At 44.3% G+C, this 27,267-nt stretch overlaps 1 protein-coding gene and 1 pseudogene across 4 annotated transcripts in view; both read left to right on the top strand.

The window, feature by feature from the left end:
• Positions 7,763-8,174, top strand: Gm8900 (predicted gene 8900; annotated as a pseudogene).
• Cep97 (centrosomal protein 97) overlaps positions 13,650-27,267 on the top strand; it is a 34,961-nt gene continuing 21,343 nt past the window's right edge. Inside the window, exons 1-6 of one of the 4 annotated variants that reach the window (NM_028815.4) lie at positions 13,650-13,745; positions 17,890-18,032; positions 20,619-20,777; positions 23,428-23,529; positions 25,458-25,571; positions 26,261-26,427. In NM_028815.4, coding sequence (NP_083091.1) covers positions 13,703-13,745; positions 17,890-18,032; positions 20,619-20,777; positions 23,428-23,529; positions 25,458-25,571; positions 26,261-26,427 — 728 coding nt within the window. In that variant the 5' untranslated portion in view covers positions 13,650-13,702. Of the gene's footprint in view, positions 13,746-17,889; positions 18,033-20,618; positions 20,778-23,427; positions 24,138-25,457; positions 25,572-26,260; positions 26,428-27,267 lie in introns of those variants that run through there. The other 3 variants (NM_001159366.1, NM_001159365.1, NM_001159364.1) reach the window with 3 other exon arrangements.

The raw sequence follows: 27,267 nt of genomic DNA, 5'->3' as shown, positions 1-27,267 counted from the left end.
ATTTTTTTTTAAAAAAACTAATAATTTTCCCCCTGGGGCCCCAAATAGGAATTCTTCACCCCAACTCAGCACACACACACACACACACACACACACACACACACACACACACACACATACACACACACACACATACACACACATACACACACACATATATACACACACACATACACACACATACACACACACACACACACATACACACACACACACACACACACACACACACACACACACACACACATCATTCCGATCCCTTAAGTTAGGGTGGATGTGGTCATTTGATGTGGTTATGGCTGTTATCATCTAGGGTGGAAAGTTGTTTTTCTTAATTATTGTATGGTGACAAAAATTTAAAGTTGTTTGGTTAGACTATTGTTTGAGTACCTTGTACATAAACTTTTTGTTTAAGGTATGATGTAAAGTTCTAGTTTTGTGGTTCTTATAACTGATCTAACTGATAATGTTAGAGAAAAAGACAAACTTTTAAACAGAAGGAGGGATATAAAGAGGAAATTTCTAATTTCTTTGAAAACTCAATTGTGTCTCGTGATGTTTTTCTGGAAACTGTCTTTTTTGAAAAGATGTTTTTGCTGAAGCAGACACATGGGAGGATGTTTTACTGAGAACAGATGTTTTTCTGGAAGCAGCCTGGGAAAAGGGCATGAGATGTTTTTCTAGAATGGACGCTTGAGAGAACGCATGACGTTTGGAAAGGTTATAAGTATAACCCAACAAGCAGGGTGTTGGTGGCACACGCCTTTAATCCCAGCACTCGGGAGGCAGAGGCAGGCAGATTTCTGAGTTCGAGGCCAGCCTGGTCTACAGAGTGAGTTCCAGGACAGCCATGGCTACACAGAGAACCCCTGTCTTGAAAAAAACAAAAGCAAAAATAAAAAAAGTATAACCCAACACACAGGGGACAATGCTGTATGGTATTGGTTCGACTTGCCAATCTTTGCTGGTCATTGTTTGTGGTGACTTCATAGAGAGAAACACCGCCATGGAGAGAACTTCTGGTGTTGTTCCAGCAGCTTCTACAGACTTGATTGGCAGAGTCTTGCAGAGTCTTCTGGATCAAACTGACGTTGCTGACCTGTGTAAACAGAGCTGCTGATATCCTGACCACACAGATTGGGTTTGCTCCAAAGATCTATTTCTAAACAAACCCACATTCTCCTTTGTCCTATTAACCTTTCTTTCCTTTCCACTACCTCTGGTAGGTGGTGGGCTAGAAGGGAGATTAAAGCATTTAAGTACCCTTATTAAAAGAAGGTTTAAAAAATATATAACCCTACAGAGGTATTATTTTGCTTACACTTCCACATCACAGTCCATCATTGAAGGAAGTCAGGACAGGAACTCAAGGCAAGAACCTGGAGGCAGGTACCATGGAGGATTATTGCTTACTAAGTCTTCTGTCCATGGCTTGCTCTCTGCGCTCTCTGCGCTCTCTCTCTCTCTCTCCCTCCCTCCCTCTCTCTCTCTTCTTTCCTTCTTTTTTTTCTTTTATATTTATTTTACACTGGTCTTGGTGGCCCACACCTTTAACCCCAGCACATGGGAGACAGAGGCAAGTAGATCTCTTAGTTTTAGGCTAGCCTGGTCTATAGAGAAAGCTCTAGGAGAGACAAGGATATACAAAGAAGCCCTGTTTCAAACAAGCAAACAAATAAGCAAGCAAGCAAACAAACATTTATGTTAGTATTTTATGCGTGTGTTTTGTCTGCATGTGTGTATGTGCACCACATGTCTTTCTAGTGCTCTAAGGATCAGGAAACAAAGAAAGAAAGAAACAAACAAAACATTAGCTTTCCTGACACTGGACTTACAGAAGATGTGAACCACCACATGGGGGCTTGGAATGGAACCCAGGTTCTCTGCACATGCAACACATGCCCTTAACCTTTAAGCCAACTCTCTAACCCTTAGTCTACTTTCATATACACACCAGGACCACTTACTCATGGGTGGCACTGCCCACAATGAGCTAAGTCCGCCCACATCAATCCCTTATTAAGAAAATGCTCAGCTGGGCGGTGGTGGCGCACACCTTTAATCCCAGCACTTGAGAGGCAGAGACAGGCAGATTTCTTCAGCCTGGTCTACAGAGTGAGTTCTAGGACAGCCAGGGCTACACAGAGAAACCCTGTCTCAACACACACACACACACACACACACACACACACACACACACACACACACACATACACACACACATACACATACACACACACATACACATACACACAAAAGGAAATGCTCACAGGCCAATATTGTGGTGTGGTTCCCTTCGCTTAGATAACTTCAATTTGTGTCAAATTGACAAAAACCATTTTTGTGTACCTATCATTGAACTCCATGGTCTTAAGGTTATGCCTAGTTCTGAGTGACTCCAAGGTACAAGCTGCGTTCGTCCCATTCTGGGTGCAAATGCAGAGGCAAGACAGCTCTGCACATTGTGCTTGTAGGCATCACCCCCCTAGTGCCACCCAGGAGGCAACGGCTGACTAGCTATTTTGTGTTTTGGAGACAGGATCTTATGTAGCCGTGGTCCCAGGCTAATCTTGAACTTAACTTTGTAGTTAAGGATGGCCTTGAACTTCTAATCTTTGTCTTAGTTACTGTTCTATTGCTGTGAAAAGACACCGTGACCAAGACCAGCTTTATAAAAGAGAGCATTTATTTGGGGGTCTGGCTTACAGTTTAGAGGGTTCATCCAGGATCATCACAGTGGGAAGGAGACAGAAATGATGCTGGCGCAGTTGCTGGCTGAGAGCTTTATATCCTGATCTGCAGGCCTCAAAGCCCACCTCCTGTGACACACCTCCTCCAAGGGCACAATTCTTCCTAAACAACACGGGACAGAGCATTCAAGCATATGAGCCTATGGGGCGGGACATTCTCATTTAAACCCGGACAGTCAGTTCTCTTACCTCCACCTTCCAAGCATTGCGATTGATTACAAGCATTGTGGTGACAGACATAGGATTCCAGGCCTGGTTTTATAAAGTGCTGGGAAATCAAACCCAGGGCTTGATGTGTGGCAGTCATCCAGAGCCCCCTAAGATAGTCTTTAAAAAAATAATGGGGGGAGGGGAGCTGGAGAGATGGCTCAGCAGTTAAGAGCACTGGCTGCTTTTCCAGAGGTCCTGAGTTCAATTCCCAGGACCCATATGGTGGCTCACAACCATCTGTAATGAGATCTGATTCCCTCTTCTGCTGTGCATGAAAACAGAATGCTCATAGACATAAAATAAATGTATAAATCTTTTATCTTTATTTTATTTTATTTTATTTTATTTTATTTTATTTTATTTTATGTGTATGAATGATTTGGCCTCATATGTGCCTATATACCACTTGTGTCTGGTGCCTACAGAGGCCAGGAAAGGGCGTTGGATCTCCTGGGACAGGAGTTATATAGATGGCTGTGAACCTCTACATAAGTACTGGCAATTAAACACAGGTCCTCTGGTAGATCAGCCTTGGTTCTTATCAGCTAAGCCATTTCTCCAGTCCCCTGAAATCTTAATTTCAGGTCACTTTATATAAAATGAAATATAATTGTTTGACTTTTTAATACTTATGTGCTTAGTTTTATTTCATGTGCATTGATGTTTTGCCTGCATGTATCTCTGTGTGAGGGTGTGAGTGACAGACAGTTTTGAGCTGCTCTGTGGGTGCTGGGGAGTGAACCCAGGTCTGTGGCAGATCAGTCAGTACTCGAATGGCAGAGCCACCTCTGCAGCCCCTCTTGTGATTGTTTTAAAGGCATCATTTTATAACTTATTTGTGGAAGTGTATGTGTGCACATGCATACAGATGCCTGTGGCGTCAAGAAGAGGTTGGACCCTTGAGGCAGGTCCATTATTAGCAGTTATGAGCCACCCGATGTGGGTGCTGGGGACTTAACCTAGTCCTCTGAAAGAGTAGCAAGTGTTCTTATCTATTGACCCATCGCTCTAGCCCGCCTATTAGTTATTAAAAACTGAGACTTGTTGCGGAGCCTACGATCCATCGCCCAAATCCACATAGTAGGAGGGAACCAATTCCCACCACAGTTCTTTGGCTTCTACATGTGCACATCCGTAACTTACTTTTACGACTTGAAAACATCAAAGCCATATATATTTCCTTCAAATGTGATCAATTCAATCCTAATTACCGAAACACTTTCATCATATGGTAGATTACAGAATCCATAAACGTATCCAGGCACGGTGGCAAGGTCTGTACTCCTGGCACGCCAGAAGTCTGTGGCAGGACTGAGTTTGAGGTCAGTTTGCGTCAGAGTAAGCGCACCTCGCACCTCTCAAAAACACAAGCACCCGAATGTTATCGATGTTATCGCCGTCCTGTGCTGACTTCCCTGTGTGTTATCTGAACTTTGTATATAATCCCCTCCCGGAACTTCGGCATAAGTTCCCAGGCCCAAGTCTCCTTCCGGGCTTCATCTACCTTTCAGTCCGTCCTTGTTATATGAGCCCGTTAACTTTTCCAGACACAGGTTTCTTTGTGTCAGTCCCTCTGTGAGAAGCATCGAAGGCTAACGAGCAGAAGTGAATACTGGCAAGTCGAGTGAGGCCAGCCTAGGTCTGGCCATGGAAAGTTGAATTTCAAGTGGGAAGGTTTTGAGGGGGGAAGATTGACGTGATAAAGAGCATTTCATTGTCTTGCTTGGATCATTCCAGTTACAGTGGGGCAGATAGATGGGTTTGGGAGAGAGAGCTGGGGATAGAATATACAGTGGGGATAGATGTAAAAGTAGGTCCTGGGCCTGCCAGGAAATACTACCTTTCTGGGAGGCTTGCAGGTTTAATTAGTGGAATTCTCCAATTCATTCAGAAATTACAGGACTTAATTTTTAGGGAAGAAGGCAATTTTAGTTAAAAGGCTTGATTGTAGATGGAAAATTGGTGCCTGAAACACTTGATCATATGGGAACAGCTAGCCTTTGTGCCCACTCCTCAGTGACTCAGGACAGATGAATCAAACAAAACTCTCTTCCAGCTACTATTGTAAACTTGGAAGAGTCTGCGCTCCTGGAGTACCTTCACCCGCTAATATTTGGGACTCTCCTTTCTAAATAAATAGGAGAGATCTGGAGCCCCCTTCCTCCTCCATGAACTAATTTCTCCACAATCCTCACAGTCCGTTCCAGGTACGAAAGAGCTGTCAGCGCTGTCCGAATGAAAATGGAGTGCCCTGGGAGGATCCTTATAATGACAAAAATAAAACATGGGCTGGAAAGATGGCTGCACTTTAGGACTAGCGTTTGGTTCCCAGAATCCACATTGGTGGCTTGCACACAGGCACAAATAAAATAAACCTTCACAAGTAAGTCAGGCTACTAGATTATGAAGGGAAACTTTTGATATAAATAAGGTTCTTTGATAACGGTCCTGGGGTGGGGTGGGGAATCACTTCTTTTGGGGCCTTAGTCTACTTAATAAAACAACTTAGAAACAGACTGGAAAGTCCCAGGACAATTTATTATTTAATTTTATTAGCATTTGACAGGAAGCCAACAGACCGAGTAAGCTGTAACCATGAGCAGACACTGGGAGATAGGAGCTGGAGAGGAGGGCGAGACAACCAGCCATATGGTGCACGGTGACAGCCACAGTGATCTGCCTGCCTCCAGAGTGCTGGATTGAAGATGTGTACAACACACCCAGTATGGGTTAACTCATAGGAAACAACAATAAATAATCTGATTTACTAGTCTTCGGAGAGATCAGAATGTCACATCTCCACTCAGCCCCAGCATCCTCCGTGTTTCCTTAGACAGTTATAGCATCCCCTCCTGACCCAATACTAAAATCATTGGAGATGAGATGAATTGAGGTGATGAATGGATTCCTCCATTCCCACAGTGAAAATCCAGAGATTTAACTTCAGACTGGTTCCCCAGCAGGGATAAACTGTGAGCTGGGATTTGGTCATACCGTCAGGTATAACCTCTGGTAAGAGATGCTAGCTTAGAGGAAGAGAGAAAAAGAAACTGGTCTAACAACCAGAACTTCCTTCTGGCATCTCTATTCTCAGTCCAGAACCAAGAATACCATTGTTGAGGCCTGCCCGCCTAGCATAGCTATAGCCATTTTGTTCCATGCCTGCCATCTATTTTATATTGTTGCTATAACATGCCTGCCAGTTATTGACACAGAAAAATAACTTGACTCAGAACAGGGTCATGCTGACCACATACCCTGCTATGTTCTGTATCTTAGGAGGTTTGATAATCTTCAGAAATTCCACAACCATAAGTTTCACTTAGGACCCATCAAATTAAAGGTCAACATGAACTGTTATGTCTTAAATGACTTAAGTCAGGGCTGACCACCAGATAGCGCTTCCTGCATGTACTTTTGAGCTCATTGTGGTTTTTGTTATAAGCTGGCCCCGAGAAATGTTTGGCACACAGCTTTCAACTGTTGCCCTGATTAGTCTGTCTTGAGGTGTGCATTCAATAAACCTTCCCTGTCTGACTGAGTGGGTATCCCGAGCTTTTGTCCTCACCGGCAAAAACACGCTCAGGACAACCGGAATCTTCTGCGGCAAAAGCTTTATTGCTTACTTCTTCAGGAGCAAGAGGAGAAGAGAGACGAATGGCAAAACCCCGTCCCTTTTATGGAGGATTGTCCTCAACCTCAGACGTGTCGCTCCCTGATTGGCTGCAGCCCATCGACCAAGTTGTCCTCACGGGGAAGGCAGAGGACATGGAGTGGAAAACTACCCCGGCACATGCGCAGATTATTTGTTTACTACTTAGAACACAGGGTGTCGGCGCCATCTTGTAATGGTGAATGTGAGGGCAGCTCCTCACAAGTGGGGTGTTTCTGTGGTTTGTGGGGTGACTCCTGAACTCCAAAATTATGCCTCTGGCTAAGTCCAGGAGTGTAGCTGATCCTTTGGTGTGTGTGTTTTCTGGTGTCCAGCCCTAAAATGGTGACTTGTTTTTGTTACTGGAACTGTTGGGAAGTACTGTCAGGGCTGCCACATGTCACAGGGGGATGTAAGTCTCCTCTTGGGGTTCTTAGTCTCATTTATAAAAGAAATCAAGAACAGACTCGAAAGGACAGTGTGGCTAGAGTTTATTAAGAAAATCTCCAGGGATGGAGAGAGATGGTCCAGTGGTTAATATCACTAGCTCTTATTGAGGACTGGGCTTGGGTTCTCAATACCGACACGGCAGGTCATATCTGCTGTAACTCCAGTTTCAGGAGACCTGACACCCTCTTCTAACCTTCATTGGCACCAGACACATATTTAGGGTGCTTACATACATGAAGGCAAACAAACAAACAAACAAACAAACAAGACATAAAATTTTTTTAAAAAGTCTTGAGGGGCTGGAGAGATAACGCAACAGTTAAGAGCTCTGGCTAGTCTTCCAGAGGAACTGGGTTTGATTCCCAACACCTACATGATGGCTCACAACTATCTGTAATCCCACTTCCAGGGACTCCAGTTCCCTCTTCTGGCCTCTGTAGGCACTGCATTTACACGGCACACAGACATACATGCAGGGAAACATTTTTTGTTTGTTTAGGTTTATTCGTTTATGTATATTGGTGTTTAAGGGCACACACGGCATCCTATAGGACAATAGTTATAGATGGTTTGATGGCTGCCCTGTGGGTGTTGGGACTTGAACTCAAGATCCCTGCACTAAAAGCTGGTGCTCTTAACCTCTAAGCCACCTCTCCAGCCCCAAGGGAAAACTCATCATATTCATAAAGTGAAAATATGACTCTTCCTGCTCTCCACCATGGCGCAAGAGCATGGGGAAAATGAAAACCTCATGCCGGAACTTCGCATCCGCAGCTCTGCCTCAATATCTGTGTCGGGGAGAGCGGAGGCAGACTGACCCGGGCAGCCATGGTGTTGGAGCAGCTCACAGGCCAGACCCTGGTGTTTTCCAAAGCTAGATACACTGTCAGGTCCTTTGGCATCCGGAGAAATGAGAAGATTGCTGTTCACTGCACAGTCCGTGGAGCCAAGGCAGAGGAAATGCTGGAGAAAGGCCTGAAGGTGTGGGAATATGAGTTACGAAAAAATAACTTCTCAGATACTGGAAACTTTGGTTTTGGATTCAGGAACACATTGACGTAGGCATCAAATACGACCCAAGCATTGGTATCTTCGGCTGCAGAAATATATGTACATGAAACAGGTCTCCAGATCTTAGCAAAATTAACCAAGTAAGCTCAGGCAGTCAACAGACTCTCCGGGGGGTGGGGGGAGGGAGGATTAGAGAGAAAAGGACAACTAGACAACACTGAAGCATGACCCCAGCCTGTTCTGAAGCTGAAGTGGGCAGGGTCAATGTTCCTGCCCTCATGCCTTTAGGTCAAGCTCACCTGCACTCGTGCCACCAGAGCCAGCTCTACTACGCTGCCCACTTGAGGTGAGGGGTCCAGTCTCCCGAGAGCCATCTCTCACCCGCTTGAGGCTGGCCAGTCGTTGCTTTTGCCATTGGGGCCAGCTCTACTGTGTAGTCCAGGCAGGGTGCAAGGTCCACTTTCCCAAGTGCTGCATCTGGTGAGGGGCAGGGCCAGCTCTCCTGCCTACTACAGGCACCACACCACTACTTGGTGTGTGTGTGCGGTGGGGTTGCACTAACGGCTATTGGTAACTGAACTGTGTCAACCAGGATGTGTTTCATGTGCATAAAAGACAACAGTGAGGCCCAGAACTGCATGCTTTGAGCAGATTCTCCCTGCAGCTGCTGGCTGGCAATGCAGACTTGGTGTTTGACTTTAAGAGTGCCCATGATTGTTCTGTGGTGGACTTACCTTGCAGCCTACACACACGCCATAAAGAAAAATGTTGGGCTTGGTGGTGCACATCTTTAATCCAGGCAGCTAGGAAGCAGAGGCAGGTGGAACTGTGAGTTTGAGGCTAGCCCGGTCTACCTACACAGTGAGTTTCCAAAATGAAAGAAAGAAAGAAAGAAAGAAAGAAAGAAAGAAAGAAAGAAAGAAGGAAGGAAAGGAAGGAAGGAAGGAAGGAAGGAAGGAAGGAAGGAAGAAAGAAAGAAAGAAAGAAAGAAAGAAAGAAAGAAAGAAAGAAAGACTCTAAAGCAGGCAAGCTGTAATCTCAGCACCTGCCCCGAAAAGGGAGATGGAGAAGAGAGAGAGAAGAAGTCATGCCCTCAGGTTGGCATGGAAGTCAACATGCTGGCAGATGAGCACCCATATAGAAGGGAGAGGAGCTCTAGGAAAAGAGTGAAGCCCAGAGCATTAGAAAAAGATGCTTAGATAAGAGAAAGAAGAAAGTAGACAGAGAAGCATGTCCATTTGTGCAGCTGCATGGCTGTGCTCCGTAAGCAACAGTACAACAGTACTAGGGGCTGGGAATTCTGGGAAGCAATTATCTCACTAAATTATTATCTCACTGAAGCCTTAAGTATGGCTTAAGTTCCTGAAGGGCGGTCTTGCCTTCTTGAAGGGTTAGCCAGATGCTTGATACTGTCCACCTAGAATGTCGGGTCAAAGATTTCATTCCCTGGACAAGAGAACATAATTTCCCCACAACGGACCTTCGTTGCTTTGTCCTGTACTGGACCACAAAGCTTCCACTGAGACCACCACAACTATGTACACAGAGAACTTCTCCCATGGCATCTGTCCAGCAACTGTCTGTCCAGCCTCTGACTAACACTGCTCCTGTAATGAAATCATTATCACTAAGAAGTATTGTCTTAAAATAAGAAATAATCATCTCCACTTTTGTTTTTAAAATGTTTCCTATAGGGCTGGAGAGATGGCTTGGCAGTTAAGATCACTGACTGCTCTTCCAGATGTCCTGAGTTCAGTTCCCAGCAGCCACATGGTGGCTCACAACCATCTGTAATGAGATCTGATGCCCTCTTTTGGTGTGTCTGAGGACAGCTACAGTGTTACTCATGTACAATTAGATAAATAAATATTTAAAAAACCCTTTCCTATAAACTGAGGATGTAGCTCAATGGTAAATTGCTTGCCCATGATGTTAAGGACTTGGTGTGATCACCACCAACACAGGAAAACAAACAAACAAACAAACAAACAAACAAACAATCCGGTGAAACAAAGGCTAACCAAATATTCCCTTACCTTCCCTTAGCTATACTGAATGTCACTTAACCAGGCCAGTCTAGGCGCCATACAGTAGACCTACCTCTGAGACGATGACTTGTGTGAAAACAGTAAGCGCTTACTCACTAGGCATCCATGTGTGTATCTGTGTAAAGCCTGGAGAACAAGCCTTGAGTCTACTTTCTCCCCCCCCCCCTTCTCTCTTTTCTGTTTTCTTTTTGACACAAAGTCTCACTATGTAGCCCTGGCTATTCTGCTACTTACTATGTAGACCAGGCTGGGACAGAGATTTTTGCTTACTTCTGCCTCTCATGTGCAGTGATCATAGGATGTACCACTTCGTCCCTCTTGTTGGGTCTGCTTCCTTGAGGAAGGTGCATGGCGTCACTTATGGGGCTGCAGTGTTGGGAAAAGTAATTGGAGATTAAGGAAGTAAGAGCAGGACTGTTGGGGGCCTGCCTGTGTTCAGTGAGCCACAAGTGCTGTCATAGAGCTGTGAATGCAGCCTGATGTAAAGTTGTAAGCACACTTAAATCATTTCGTGTGTGTGTGTGTGTGTGCACGTGTGATTTTATTATTCTTATTTTATGTGTATCAGTGTTCTGTCTGTGCCCTATATGCTTGTAGTTCCTATGGAGGCCACAAGAAGGTGTTGGATCTTTTGGGACTGGAGTTACAGATGGTTGTTAGCTGTCATGTGGGTGCTAGGAGCTGAACTCTGGTCCTCTGGAAGAGCAGCCAGTGCTCTTAAACCATTAAAACATCTCTTTAGCATCTTGTCCTTTTTCCTTTCTTTTCTTTTTTGTTTCTTGTAACTCAAACTATCTGACACAATTCTCCTCATTAAAAACATTAACAGTTTTGTATAAATATTTGTTTTTATTTTATGTGTGTAAATGTTTGGCCGGCATGTATATATGTGCATTTTGCATTTTCATGGTTCCCTGTAGACATCAGAAAAGGACATCTGATCCCCTGGAACTGAAGTGTGGGTGCGGGGACTTGTTCCTCAGCAAAACAAGAGCTTTTAACATCTGAGCATCTCACCAGCCCCTTCCTCTTCCTCTGAAGAAAAACCTCCTTTGGCTGGGCAGTGGTGGCGCACACCTTTAATCCCAGCACTTGGGAGGCAGAGGCAGGCAGATTTCTGAGTTTGATGCCAGCATGGCCTGCAGAGTGAGTTCCAGGACAGTCAGGGCTACACAGAGAAACCCTGTCTCAAAAAAGCCTAAAAAGCAGGAGATGGGATAGGGGGTTTCTGAAGGGGAGACCTGGAAAGGGGAAAACATTTGAAATAAAGAAAATATCCAAGAAAAAAATTAATTAAAAAATTGACAAATAAGACCTCATAAAATGCAAAGCTTCTGTAAAAACAAACAAACAAAAAACCTTAAAATACAGAAAAGTTTAAAACAATTTTTTTTCTTTGAGTTGGGGATGTATCTCAGTGGTTAAGTGCTTGCCTCAGATGAAGAGAGCCTAGTTTGATCCCTAACAGTTTCAGAAACCCAAAACCAAAAACAGTGAACAAGACAAGAGTGCTTCTCGTGTGAACTTTGTGAACGACAACACTCTTCAGTGATGAAAAGCCGGACACAACTGCATGGTCATCCCCAGTATGTGATCACCCTGTGGAGGGGTTCTCTGGGTTATTCTTGTTTGCTGATGTTGTTATTTGGTTTTTTTTTTTTGTTTGTTTGTTTTTGTTTCTGAGACAAGGTGCCTCTATGTGGCCAAGGCTGGACTTGGCATACTTCTCTCCTGGCCCTTCCTTTTTCTAAGTTACATATTCTCTCTCTCTCTCTCTCTCTCTCTCTCTCTCTCTCTCTCTCTCTCCATGAATGAGGTAGCACACATGTGGAACTCAGAACACAATTCACAATTTTCAGGAGTGGGTGATCATCTTCTACTGTGTGGGTTATGGGACTTGAACTCAGATCATCAGTCTTGGCAGCAAACTCCCCTACTGGCTAAGCTGTCTCTTCATCCTCTCCAATTGTTTTAATTTATGCACTGGCTGCTCTTCCAGAGGTCCTGAGTTCATTTCCCAGCAACCACATGGTGGCTCACAACCATCTGTAATGGGATCTGATGCCCTCTTCCGGTGTGTCTGATGTGTGTGTGTGTGTGTGTGTCTGATGTGTGTGTGTACATGTGTACTTGTTTTGTTTTTAGACAGAATCTCTCTGTTGCATAGCTCAGGCTATGATTAAACTCACTATGTAGACCAAGGTGGCCTTGAACTCACAGACATCCTCCTGCTTGCCTCTTCCAATATCTAACAATATATAGTCTTCCTCCCAACTGATGGGATTAAAATTTGGGCCACCACGACAGGCTTGCTTTGTTTTCAGACATATAAAGTTGTAAGACTGTTCTCCAAGTAAGGTGTCTACTGGTTAAAATGAAGGGGGGAATTCTTATTGTTTCTTCAGAAATAGAAAAGTATCTTTAGACTAAAGCAATGGGAAACAGAAAGGTCTTTAAGGGCAGTGATGCCAAAGGGAACCAGGAAAGAGGAAATGCTCTTAGAATTTTGAGCCTGAAAAGCTAGAAGCACCAAGTTACTGAATTTTCCTGAACAGGAATCCTCAGACTTCAGAGAGAGCCTTATAGCGAGTCATTCTATAGAGAAGCTAAAACCCTTTAAAATTAATTCAGACTTGTCAGAATGGGTAGCGGCCATAGAGACTTCTAGCAATGAGTTCTCAACATCAGTTTGTTTTAAACAATGTCCTTATAATGTGCCAGGTGGTAAAAGTGTTGAATTTCTCGAACACCAAGAGTAGCTTTTAGTACGTTGAGCAGTTGATGAAAGAAAGTGGAGCCCCCTTTGTACGATTGAGTTACCTTGTAAACCCTAGCTTAATTTTACTTCCCCTGTCAAGTTTTGTCCAAAGATTGTAATTTCTAGTTCCCGATTACCGAGTTCATAGTTAAATCAAAAAAAGATCAGCCTGTGCCCTCCCAACCAGGTAAAGTAAGTATTCCTGACTCTGGAAACTATTTTAAACTTTTTTGAATACTCTGGAAAAAGTTCTGGGTACATATGTATCAAATATACTCCTTGACCAAACTGTTCAATGTGTAAGAACCACCATTTAAAACAAAAATATCAGTTTCTGAGGCTTTAAATCTATTTAATTAGGTAAGATTGGGTAAATTGCAAATATAACGTATCCATTTGACTATGTCAAAATATTTCACTGTCATTCCTATAGAGAAGCTAAAACCTTTTAAACTTAATTCAGAATTGTCAAAATGGGTAGCTGCCATAGAGACTTCTGGCAATGAGTTCTCAAATTCAGTTTTAAACAACGTCTTTATAATGTGCCAGGTGGTAAAAGTGTCGAATTTCTCAAACACCTGGCCCTGGAGTGAAATGGTTTATCTAACAATACAGCTTGCTCACCAGATCAACTTTAGGTGTCAACCCGGGTCTTCTAAGCTTTACCTCCCACATTGTAGCCAGCAAGTCCCATCAGGGAGCCAATTGGGTCGAGTGAGTGCTGTGCATCCTGGGAGTTGTAGTTTGCAGCGCCCCACTGCTGACTACATGCTCTACAGAACGGCAGAAGACGGTTGCCTGGTGTCATTAGCAAGCGGCAAGTATGGCGGTGGCGCGAGTCGACGGGGCTCTGGCTCCGGGAGAAGGTACGATGATCCCTACCCCTAAATTCCAAAGTTTACTTCAGTATGTCATATTAAACAGTTGCTTGGTGTAAAGAGAAAGCCTGGGTTTAGAGGTGCAGTTTTGGACCAGTTCTTTTGATGAGGGGCTGTAAGCAACACGGAGGCGCACTTCCTACTGGGAGTTGTAGTCCCGCTGTCTGGTCCAGTCCCGCAACATTACTGTGAAGGCTGAATGAGGGACTTCAGTCCCCAGGAGCCTTCGCGGTGCCCGGCGCCCCTGTCCCGCGCTCTCCTTAGCCTGACTGGGGGCAGTGGGCTTCGGACTGCGGTGACCTTTCTGGGACGTTTACTTTGAGTTCCGAGTGCCCACAGGAAATTAGTGCAGCCTTTTTATTTCCCGTGCCTCTCCTTCTCGTCCGAGAACGTTCAGGAAGCATCTCATCTGAAACCGCATCACAGTCTGCTTGAACTCTTCTTTGGAAGTGACCAGTAGCCGTGGTAGAATCTGAGAATGACCCAGACACGCGTTGCTCCCCGATCATTCTGCAGGCCGGGTCCCGGGGTCGAGTTTGGTCTTTGTTTGGCAGAGCCCAGGTTGGGGGGTGCGCCTGTGCTTGGGAGATGCCTCCGTGGGGCGCCGACCTCAGAGCTTTTGTTTTGGTTACACTCTGAGGCGTGGTAGCAGCTGGCCCGATTGGGGCAGAGCAGGGTAGGTAGAGTTGAGGCTCATAACCCGGAGACCCTTGAGTTCCTACGGGAAGGAGTTCGGCTAAAACATGTGTCGACACTTAGGAATTGTGTGCGGACGCTAGGTGCGCTTTTCCAGGACAGTCTAGTTTTCATCTCGAAGAAGGGGCTCACGACGCCTCACGTGATAAGAAAACCGAAAAGCATTGAAACCCTCTAGGAGCGCAGAACCGAAAAATTACATCCCAAGGTAGCTCCAGTCTGATCGAAAAATTGAAATTGGCAGTTACTCAGGCCCCGCCCACTCTGATAGCTTCTTTTCTCAACCTTCCTAGCTCACCGAGAACAGCAGCAATAAGCACTTACAGAGCCATTCTCCCCGCCCCCAAAGAGCCAGATGATATTTTGGATGCCTTTCTCCCATTATCTCATGTTTTTATGTAGAACAATGTTTATATTATATTCTCACTCTTTTTCTTTTTTCTTTTCAAAGCCATGGTCTCATTATGTAGCTGTGACTGATCAAAAACTCAAAGAAATCCTCTTGCTTTTGCCTCTCCAGTGCTGGGATTAAAGGTGTGAGCTGTGCTGTGCACGTGGCTCATCCACTTTTTTTTTTTTTTTTTAAAAAAAACAACTTTATAGTTTTTAAAAAAGATTTATTTATTTATATGAGTACACTGTAGCTGCCTTCAGACACACCATAAGAGGTCATCAGATGGTTGTTAGCCACCATGTGGTTGCTGGGAATTGAACTCAGGACCCCTAGAAGAGCAGTCAGTGCTCTTAACCACTCTGAGCCATCTCTCCAGCCTTTTTTTTTTTTAAGATTTATTTACTTTATGTATGTGAGTACACTGTCACTGTCTTCAGACACACCAGAAGAGGGCATCAGATCCTCATTACAGATGGTTGTGAACCACCAAGTGGTTGCTGGGAATTGAACTCAGAACCTGGACGAGCAGCCAGTGCTCTTAACGGCTGAGCCATCTCTCCAGCCCATTGTTTTTCAAGACAGGATTTCTCTGTGTAGCCCTGGCTGTCCTGGAACTGGTTCAGAAAACTAATCTGGCCTTGAACTCAAGGAGATGCCTTTGCCACGGAGTGCTGGGATTAAAGGCCACCACTGCCTAGCTGTTTTGTTTTGTTTTGTTTTTTCAAGACAGGGGGGTCTCAGTATGTAGCTCTGGTTGTCCCAGAACTCACTAGATAGACGGAGCTGACCTTGAAAGTGAAGAGAGGTTGGCACTTTAAAAATCGCCTGGCTGTCATCTATGTCTTGTAGAATAGAAAAGTTAACTCAAAGAAGAAATGGAGAGGGGAGAGGCTAAGAGAGTGACTCTTGGAGGAAAGACATGGGAGGACACAGCGAGGAGTCAGCCAGCCTCTAGGAGAGGGGTCTCAGTTATCAAACCTGCCAACACCTTAGTTTTGGGTGTTTCAGACTTTGAAAAATAAATGATAAAAAGAGAAGGAAACTTGTCTGAAGTGATTAAAAGGGTGGGGGGCTACAGTCTGGATTTGTGATTAGCTGGGGTTGGGGGTGGGAGTGTGGGGGGTAGGGGCTACAGTCTGACTTTGTGCTACAAGTGCTTTATTTAGTGCTGCCTGCAACCTTGTGAAATTAGAAAATCATTGCATTCCATCGATTAATTATCTACACTGTGATTTTCAAAATGACTTCGAAGTCGCTGGGAGAGAGTAGTTGGCACAGTGCTTGCTGTATGTGACAAGCATGAGGGCCCCGAGTTCCATCCTCAAAACCCAAGTAAAAGGTGGAGCTTGGTGGCAGGAGCTTGTGGTCTCAAGTGCCGGGAAAGTGACATGGGCGGAGTCTTAGTGCTTGTTGGCCAAGTAGCTTACTCTGCTTGATGAGCTCCAGGCCAGTGAGAGATCCTGCCTTGAAAAACAAAGTGAGGGCTGTAGAAATGGCTCAGTGGGTAAGAACACTCGAAGTGACAGTGTGCAGACTGGAGTTCAAATCCCCAGCATCCATGGGCAAAGCCCCAGCACCTAGTGCATACATGGAAAAGCTCAGCACCTAGTGCTATGGAGGTTGCTGACTTCCAATCCAGCGCTAGGCTTTAAGGCCCACTGAGAGAGTGGGTCAAGAGAATAAAGAGTAACAGAACGGGACACCCAGCATTCTCCTCTGGCTTCCCTGGGCATGCATGATAGACACTGCCCACCACTCCCGTGCACACGACTTTGGGCTCTTGAAGATGTACTTGAAGTTAGGTTATAAACATTTTGATCTCTATATAAAAAAGTAAGTTTTAGGGTCTGATGTGATGATAGCTATAATTCCAGTATTTGGGAGTTGGGGGAAAGAAGATCAGGAGTTCAAATTTAGCCTTGGATACATAGTTTATGCCAGCCTAGCCAGCATCAGACCCTGTCTGAAAACAACAGCAAAAGATAAAACAAAACACAAAAACCCCAAACAACAATAACAAAAACCAATCTAAGACAAAGAAAAAAATTGAAAGATTGAAAAAAGGGGGAAATTAGCCAGGAGGTGATGGCACCCTCCTTTTGTTATGCCCAGTTCTTGGCAGAGATCACAGATGTAAACACACAGTCTTATCATCAGGATGCTACCTTCCCTGCTCCGCAGGTTAGGAATGCAACACTGGAGTCTAGAGGATTGGGGTATATATATGGGAAAAGGGTAGGCTGGGGCTTTCAAGCATGGCCTTACCTGATTGGGTGTGAGGTAAAGGAATGCTAGCATTCGAAACTGAGAACATTTGTTTTGACAGCAAGGAGGGACCATACAACTGGAAAAGGACCTTTTTGGTCTGGGAAGAACGGACTCATTTGGTTATTTTTCTAAGCTGGCCCCAGCTGTCTGGGACCACCTGGTTGTCTCTTTCCCATAGCTTAACACTTCAAGGACATTAAATTTCTGCCCCCTTCAAAGACAGGAGACATCTGCAGGCGTCAGGGCTCACTGGAAAGGAATCTTCTCTTTAATCTCAGCACTAGGGAGATGGGCAAGAGGATCTCTGAGTTTGAGGCCAGCTTGGTCCAAAGAGCAAGTTCCAGGACAACCAGGGAAACACTGAGAAACCCCGTCTCAGAAAATTAAAATAAAACTCAGAAAAAAAAAAAAACCAGAAAAACAAAACCCCAAACCCCTCAAAAGAAACTTCAGTCCTGTTTTTTTGTTTTTTGTTTTTTGTTTTTGTTTTTCGAGCAGTCCTGTTTTTTGAGTGCTGTTATTAAATACTACAGTACAATCAGGGCTTGCATGCTAGGAAAAGGCTCTGTTTCTGAGCTAATCCCAGCCTGTAATCCATAAATTTGGAGAAAAAAATTGTAGCATTACAGCTCTGGATTACTATTGGTTGAAATTCTTGATACTTGTGTGCTCTGGTATAGTTTTAAATGTCTTTACATATTTTTCCCTCTTCGGTGTGAAATGCTAAGCTCAGTTGTCATCTTTGCTTTCTAACAAGATGTTTCTCTTCTCAAGGATCAGTGGTGAACTGGTCAGGCCAGGGACTGCAGAAATTAGGTGCCAACTTGCCCTGTGAAGCTGATGTCCATACCTTGATTCTGGATAAAAATCAGATTATTAAACTGGAGAACCTAGAGAAATGCAAACAGTTAATCCAGGTGGGTATGGGTTGCATAAGACTAATTTATTACTAAACAAAACCAAAAAGTCACTCGACGTGCCCGGGAAGCAGTAAATGTCGCCTTAAAGTTTTATATGCTAGCTTCTGAAGATGACTGCATGCGTTACACTGACAATGGACTAGAAAGGGAAGCATTGTTAAAAAGGAAAACAGGGCTGGCAAGACAGCTCAGTAGGTGCGAGTGCCTGTATAAGGGTCTGAAGACCTGAGTTTGTTCCCTGGCACGGGTAGAAGGAGGGAACTGACTTGAGAAGGTGCTAGTGGCATTTGCATGTGCTCTCTTGCTCAAGGGTACTTGCAAATGTGCATGAAGCCATACATATGCACGGTCTTGCTCTCTCTATACACATATTTTAAATTTATTTATTTTACTTTTTTTTTTTTTTTTTTTTTGGTTTTTCGAGACAGGGTTTCTCTGTATAGCTCTGGCTGTCCTGGAACTCACTCTGTAGACCAGGCTGGCCTCGAACTCAGAAATCCACCTGCCTCTGCCTCCCAAATGCTGGGATTAAAGGCGTGTATCACCAGTGCCCAGCCTTATTTTACTTTTTACATATGTATATTTGTGTACCTCTGTATGAATGTATGCCACATGTGTATGAGTGCAGGCAGAGGCCAGAAGAGGAGCTCTGATTCCCTGCAGCTGGAGTTACTACAGACGGTTGTGAGCCACCTGGCTTGCGTGCGAGGAACTAAACCCTGATCATCCGGGAGAGCAGCAATTATGCTCTAAACTGCTGAGCCATCTTTCTATTCCCATAAATAAATACGTATCGTTAAAGAGAGCATTCTACGTTGACAAAATATTGTGTTAACCTAATTTTTACTTCATGTTGGGTTAAAGAGTTTATTCATCCAAGAGTGTTCGGCTTGAGGATATGTTTGAGTGGCAAGAGTACATGCTTAGCATACTCAAAGATCTTAAGTTTATTGACACTACTGCAGCAAACCAAACCAACCAAACAAGAAGTGTGTATTTGGTCCCTCTTAGTATGCCTATCATTGTCCTGGTTTGTGACTGAAGTGGTCTGAAGACCGTTTTTTGCGGAGCTTATATTTCCAGGATGTCGATCTGTTAGTGTCTTTAGGAGATGGCCCAGTGGTAGGAACACTGGCTCTGCAAACACAGGCTCGAATTTGGATGGCCAGCACCCATGTACAAAGCTGGGCACCAAGGCATGTAGTCTACGTTTAACCTGGCCATTGGAGGGGAGAGGCCAGCAGATCCAGAGACCTAGCTGGCCAGCCAATTTGGCCAAAATGATGAGCTCCAGTTCAGTGAGAGAGTCTCAAAGCAATAAGGCAGAGAGGGATAGAGGGAGATACCCAAAGTGCTGCTCCAGCCTGTGTAGAGATGGGCCGCCTGTGCACTCACATACTCACAAGAATGCAACACATAAGCATACACCACACACACACACACACAGATAAGCACGCAATGACCCCAACATACACCATCCACACACAAGTGAAATCTTCAGCTTTATCTGTATTTTAAAAATGGGAAAGCATGCAGTGATTATGCATGATACTGGGTTTCAGTTTTCTGAATATGTCTATACATATATGTCTATCATATTCACCTGCATTACCCGCTCTTGTTTTCTTCCACTCCCTTTAATCCCATTTAATCTCAAGTGGCCTGTGCTGTTTTTCTCATGTCTTCTTTTTCTCCTCCTCCGCCTCCTCTTCCTTCTCCCCCACCTTTCTTTTGGGACCAAGTGAATTTCATGAGGGACATGCGTGAGAATCCGTTTACAGGGGCATAGACACCTTACCCGTGGCTACTCCTCTGAAGAGAGTGTCTTTCCCTTGTCTGTCCACCGCTGTCTGTTAATCCGCGGGATTAATCCTTGGAAGGTAGGGCCTTCCACGATCCTCTCCCCACCTCAAGCTTGTGGAGGAGCTCAAGCTTATGGAGGTTGCTGCTTTGAGTTCAAGAGCACAGCAACCATGTGATACTCAGAAGTCACTTTTCCAGATCTCTCTCCCTCTTTCCTCCTGCCTTTACATTCTTTCTAGTCTTCTTCCACTGCCCTCCTGGAGCCTCGGAGGGGATGTTTTAGATGTCCCATTTATGGCTGGCGTTTAGCAGATATTTATTTCCAGCACTGTGACCACTTCTGAGTCTTTGCAGTCACTACCAACCACTGCAAAAGATGCTTCTCTGAATACCGCTGACTGCAGCATTGTTCTGGGGGTGAAGAATATGCAGTCAGTCAGAAGACTGCGTGATAGGTCCAGTCTATCCATTAGCAAAAGCCATCCGGAGCTTTGTTCTAGGCTCATGCTATCCCTGCCGCAGGCTTTGGACTGGGTTTACATGACCACAAGGGAATTCCTTCCTGTGGTCAGGTGTCAGTTGGTTACCCCACACAGGTTTTATCTATATGTTTTGTTGATTTGAACAACAAATTCCAGTACTTATATTGTAGGAATAGATGTGTATAATATGTGTAAAATATACATTAGGTTTGTGTATTTGAGAATGTTTGACCATTTACCAGAATGTAAAAGTAATAATGTGTTTCTATGAATAATAATGTTCTTCTTTCTTTCACAGTTGTCAGTGGCTAACAATCGCTTGGTACGGATGATGGGTGTGGCCAAACTGACTCAACTCCGAGTGTTAAATTTACCTCATAATAGTATTGGCTGCGTGGAAGGCCTGAAGGACCTAGTCCATTTGGAGTGGCTGAATTTAGCGGGCAATAATCTGAAGGTGAATGGCTTTCTTCTTGGTAATTAACTTTTGAGATTTTTTTTTTTTTGTCATTGTTGTTTTCTGTACCTGTTCTCTATGAAAAAGAAACTTGGCAAGTATAGAAATAAGTCAACTAAAAAGTGAGACTGTCTACTTCTATAACTGGTGTCAACCCAAACTTTAAAAAGCCTCCATTTGACACATATACTACAGTATAGTCTGTATAGTTTTTTTTTTTTGCCCCTTTTCAGAATTTTTTTTATTATGTATTTTCCTCAATTACATTTCCAATGCTATCCCAAAAGTCCCCTCCACCTTCCCCCCCCCCCCACTCCCCTACCCACCTATTCCCATTTTTTGGCCCTGGCGTTCCCCTGTACTGGGGCATATAAAGTTTGCGTGTCCAATGGGCATCTCTTTCCAGTGATGGCCGACTAGGCCATCTTTTGATACATATGCTAGTCTGTATAGTTTTAAATGTTAACAGAGAATCTGTATTATATTTGAAAGAGTAAATAAGATGCTAGCATATGGGCTGATGAGATGGCTCAGTGGGTAAGAGCACCCAACTGCTCTTCCGAAGGTCCGGAGTTCAAATCCCAGCAACCACATGGTGGCTCACAACCATCTGTAATGAGATCTGACGCCCTCTTCTGGAGTGTCTGAAGACAGCTACAGTGTACTTACATATAACCAATAAATAAATCTTAAAAAAAAAAAAAAGATTTATTGTAGAAAGATAGGCGGGGGGCGGGGGGGGGGGGGAAGGCCACCACATGGAGAGAGAGGAGAAGGGAGTGGGAGAAGGAGAGTGAGAGGGCTAGAGAAGCACTGTGGCTGTCTCCAGACACACCAGAAGAGGGCATTAGATCTCATTACTGATGGTTGTGAGCTACCATGTGGTTGCTGGGATTTGAACTCAGGACCTTTGGAAGAGCAATTGGTGCTCTTAACCGCTGAGCCATCTTGCCAGCCCCCTTAAGTACATTTTTAATGATACATAGGAAAAAGTTTTTGAAAGTCAAGAGATCTGGATTCTATCTACTGTTTCTACCACCCAGGAACTATGTAACTTTGGATGTTAATAATCATTGCTCAGCCGGGCAGTGGTGGCACACGCCTTTAATTCTAGCACTTGGGAGGCAGAGGCAGGCAGATTTCTGAGTTTGAGGCCAGCCTGGTCTACAGAGTGAGTTCCAGGACAGCCAGGGTTACACAGAGAAACCCTGTCTCGAAAAACCAAAAGAAAAAAAAATTCATTGCTCTCTGTTATTTTCTGATAAGGTGACCAGAGGGAATTATAGTATAAGTATAGTAATTATAGTAATAGTTGCCTTTACTGAGCACCTACCTTATGCTCTGTATTTTTCTAAGCATCTTGTCTGTAGAAAGCTCGTGTCGGCCTGTGAGGTAGGTGTAGTTATTATGCAGGAAGAAGAACTGAAGCCCAGAGACCTTAATAACCTATCCCAGTCCATACATCTAAGAGGGTGCAGAGCCCAAAACTTAAAGAAAATTAGGTTCATTCTTGGAGAATTTCATACAACTTAGAGCATATTTGATCATATTCATCTCCCGCTCTTTCCCTAACTCTTTTCACTTCCATACCCATCGCCCTACCAAACTTGATGTTGTCTCTCTATTTCTTTTTAAAAATAACCAGCTGAGTCTAATTTATGCTGTCCATGTATTCTTGGGTGTAGGGCTGTCCACTGGATTGTGATTGACTCACTAGGGGCCACACTCTTCCTTTTTTTTTAAAGATTTATTTATTATTATATGTAAGTACACTGTAGCTGTCTTCAGACACACCCAAAGAGGCCGTCAGATCTCATTACTGATGGTTGTGAGCCACCATGTGGTTGTTGGGTCCTTCAGAAGAGCAGTCAGTGCTCTTTAACCTCTGAGCCATCTCTCCAGCCCCAAGAGCCACTCTTAAGGAAAACTGACTCTCTCTTTCTCAGAAGCCATTAACTGTCTGTCCATAGGTGCCCAGGGGTGGGGCTTGGAACCTCTTCTCCCTCTATGCTAAGTGTTAACTGGCTTGCTCTTGAGCGGTTCTTGTACAGATAACCATAGCTGCTGTGTGTTCATGGGTGCGGTGACCCTGTAATGCTGTGTGTTCGTGGGTGCTGTGGCCCTGTAATGCCTAGAAGATGCACCTTTGCTCTGGTCCTTCCCGACTACAGAGTCAGGATTTAACAGGCTGTTTGACTTCATTCTGATTTTGTAAATTCTCCCTAGTAACAGATGACACTGAACTCTCTTTGGGTTGTAGATATTTGCGATATTAGGAATTGCTTGGTAGCCCTGAAAGCTTGCAACATGGCTGTCTTCTAAATGTTGCTCTCCGTTCCTCCTTCTCCGTCAGCTCTGCTGCCATGCTTCTGCTGTGCAAGGGAGCAGAGGCTCAGCTGCAAAGACTTAGGGAATGGTTTTGCCAGTTGACTTGAAGTGCACTGAGGGGCCTGGAGAGATGGCTCTGCGGTTAAGAGCACTGACTGCTCTTTCAGAGGTCCTGAGTTTAAATCCCAGCAACCACATGGTGGCTCACAACCATCTGTAACGAGATCTGACGCCCTCTTCTGGAGTGTCTGAAAAGTGTACTTACATATAATAACTAACTAAATGAAGTACGCTGAGTAACGCGATGCTTTTCTTGTAATAGACCATGGAGCAAGTCAATAGCTGTACGGCTCTTCAGCACCTTGACTTATCAGACAATAACATTCCCCAGATAGGTGATGTGTCGAAATTGATATCTTTGAAGGTAAGTGGGGTTTCTGTAACTTCTTAAAAATTATCACAAATCGAAAGAAATTCCTCAAAATATCGTCTCATTGTGTGTGTATATCTATTTATGTGTTTATTTTCTTTTATTCTCAAAGATGCTGTCTTCAGTACTAAGTATAACTTAAATAACTAAATTAATTTCACCTAATACATGGAGGATGGAGAAATGGCTCAAAGGTTAAGAGCACTGGCTGCTGTTCCAGAGGACCTGGGTTTGATTTGAGTACCATATTGTGGCTAACAAATATCTGTAATCTTTGTTCCAGGACGTGTAATTCCCTCTTCTGACCTCCACAGGCACCAGGCACACACATGATGGGTACACCAACATACATGTAGGCAGAACACCTACATACATAAAATATATAAATAATAAAATCTAAACCAAAATCATAGTATCGAGTTTTTTCTGTATGTTTGCTAAATTGAATGTTATTAGCACAAGATAGACCCTTCAAATCTTAGAAGTGGAGTCTGAAGCTCTATTTTCCCTACATCTTGAGCAGAAATCATTTTATAGCAACAATAATTTTAAACAATTTGATGTAACCAGCTGTCCCAATAAATGCTAAGAAAATTCAAAAAGGAGATTGGATATTTTGTGCATTTTTCTTTTTGTTATTCCTTTTTCCCCGTGGAATGGTGTGCCTGCATGCGTGTGTGTTGTGGATGTGTGTGTGTGGTGGTTATGGGTGTGGTGGATGTGGGTGTGGTAGATGTGGGTGTGGTCCATGGTGATGGGTTAGATGGAGACACCCGTGTAGAACAGGATGCTGGGTGCCTTCCTCTATCCCTCTCTGCCTTCTTGCTTTGAAATAGTCTCTCACTGAACTGGAAGTTCACTTTTTTAGCTGTTGACTGGCCAGCAATCCATTTATTTTTGCCCCCCAGTTCAGGTATGAGCCACCATGCCCAGCTTTTTACGTGGGTTGTAGAACAAACTCTTATCCACTGGGCTATCCCTCCAGACAGCTAGCTATCATTCATTTATTTATATACTTTTTCAAGGCAGGGTTTCTCTGTAGCTCTGGCTATTCTAGAACTTGCTCTGTAGACCAGGCTGGCCTCAAACTCAGGGATCACATTAATCACAAGTGCTGAGATTAAAGATGTGCGCCACTACTGGCTAGCTTCCAGCCCTTATTTTGATATGTTGTTTTGCTTGTTTGTTCTTCTCCTCTCCCTTCTCCTCCCCCCTCTTCCTTCTTCCTCCTCTTCCTCTTCCCTCTCCTCCTTCCTCTTCCTCTTCTTCCTTCTTCCTCCCCCTTCTCCTTCTTCTCCTTCCTCCTCCTTCCCCCGCTTCTTCCCTCCTTTTCCTTCTTCCCCCTCCTTTCCCTCCTCCCCCTCCTCTCCCTCCTCCCCCTCTTCTTCCCTCCCCTCTTCTTCCCTCCTCCCCCTCCTCCCCCCTCCTTTCCCTCCTCCCCCTCTTCTTCCTTCCTCTCCCTACTCCCCCTCCTCTCCCTCCTCCCCCTCCTTCCCCTCCTCTCCCTCCTCCTCCTCTTTAACTTCCTTTATAGATCAGGCTAGCCTTGGACTCAGAGATCAGCCTGCCTCTGCCCCACAGGTGCTGGGACTAAAGGCATGTGCCACCAGCTACTCTTTATTTTGATATTTTAAAAGGAAAGGAATAGCTGTGTTGGAAATTGCTTTGAATATTAACTTAAATTGTACAACATGCTAGCGCATTACAGCAGAGCTAAATACTACATCAACCACATGTTCTTGGGTAAGTTATAGGTCCTGTTGGGCCAGAGACCACTTAGGTGCCTTCTAAGTGTTAATCTTTGATTTATGTGTGCTGAGAAGTATAACACAACAGACCTCTTTATTCTTGCAGGTGCCATTTTGGCATTTTTGAGTTAATTTATTTATGATTTGTTGATTTGTAATTTCTTTTCTTTCAAGACCTTGCTTTTACATGGAAACATCATCACTTCTCTTAGAATGGCACCTGCTTATCTACCCAGAAATCTTTCTATATTGTCTTTGGCAGAAAACGAAATCCGAGACTTAAATGAGGTAAAATTTGCAGCTATTCTGTGGGGCTCAGGAAGGAGAAGTCCAGGAGCCCGTGGGATCTAGGAAGGGGGAAAGGGCAGCAGAGGCAGGGGAGGGTCTCGAGCTCACTTGTAGGCTGGGGCCGTCTTGGGAGGACACGCTGCTATGGTGAAACACATGGCTCTGGAGTGTCCTTGTTTTCCTTTCTACTTTTCCTGACCCTGGCAGGTCATCAGGCTGAGTTTCAGTTGTAATGCTGCAGTTACGCTGCTGCTTGGCAGGAGAGAGACATCTACTTTGTAGGGGTCAATAAGGCAACCTGTCCACCTTTCCCTGGCTGCTATTATGTTTTCAAATAGGGTTTTCTCAAGCCTGGCAAAGTCTTGCATATCTGTAACATCAGCACTTGGGAAATAAAGGCAGGAAGATTAGAAGCTAAAGGTCAGCTTGGGCTAAACGAGATCCTGTCACAAAAAAAGGAAATATGTTTTTCATAACTAGGAAATAGTGTTATACTTTTCTGTTGCTCAGCAAGGACAAATGGCCAGGGTTTCAGAGTCAGTGACTAAGAGTAGAGTATGGCTTGATGCTCTTTAAAACAAGAGGGAACTTGTGATATCCTCGAATGCTGCCAACGTTACGTAGTCATCGGGCCCCTGTGCTTGACACTGGACATTCATTTTGCTCAACAATGGTGTCTTTTGTTGCAGATCTCGTTTTTGGCCTCTTTAAGTGAACTGGAGCAGTTGTCAATCATGAACAATCCTTGTGTGATGGCAACCCCGTCCATTCCAGGGTTTGACTATCGGCCGTTCATCGTCAGCTGGTGTCTAAATCTCAGAGTACTTGATGGATACGTGATTTCTCAGAAGGAAAGGTGGACAGCATAATCTGTTTAACATGGCACCAACCAAGAGAGTTTGGGAAAGAATAGGTCTAGAATTTCTAGTTTACTACAGATTGTTGCTATTTCGATTTTTTTATTACTTCGAGACAGGGTCTCTGTGTAGCCCTGGCTGTACTGGAACTTGCTCTGTAGACCAGACCAGGCTGGCCTTCAACTTAGAGATCAGCCTGCCTCTGTCTCCCGAGTGCTGCAATTGAAGGTGTGTACCACCACCATCTGGCTAACCAATTAGTTAGAGTGTGTGCTTAGAAATGAAAAATGCTGGTGTCATTGTAGCCCAGAGTGCTTGCTGGTTATTTAGGATTCCTTTCCTAGAAAGGACAGAAAATAGGCTGGGAGCCAGGTGTGGTGGCACATACCAGTAATCCCAGTACTTGAGAAATAGAGGCAGAAGAATTAGGTGGTCATTGTCATCCTAGGATACACTGTTGGTTCTAGAACAGCTTGGGCTACGTAAGACTAACTTAGGGCTAGGGAATACAACTCATTTGATAGAGTGCTTGCCTGCCATGTTTGAGGTTCTTGCTCTCTAAGCATGAGGACCTGAGCGTGAATCCACATAAAAACTGGATATATCAAAATATCATTCATTAAAGATGAACCCACATAAAAAGCCCAGTATAGCTTCTCGTATTGTAACCCCAGCATGGGGAACAGGGTGGTAAAAATGGGTGGATTACTGGCTAGCAAGCTTCTATTTCATTGTGATAATATTTGAAAGCCCTGGTTTTTCATAAAACTGGCCATGGTGGTACATGCCTGTGATTCCAACACGGAGGAGATGGGAGCATGAAGATCAGAAATTCAAAA

This window comes from Mus musculus, chromosome 16, assembly GCF_000001635.26.
Source record: "Mus musculus strain C57BL/6J chromosome 16, GRCm38.p6 C57BL/6J".
In the NCBI taxonomy this organism is placed as follows: Eukaryota; Metazoa; Chordata; class Mammalia; order Rodentia; family Muridae; genus Mus; species Mus musculus.
This window is presented reverse-complemented; position numbering and strand designations above follow the sequence as displayed.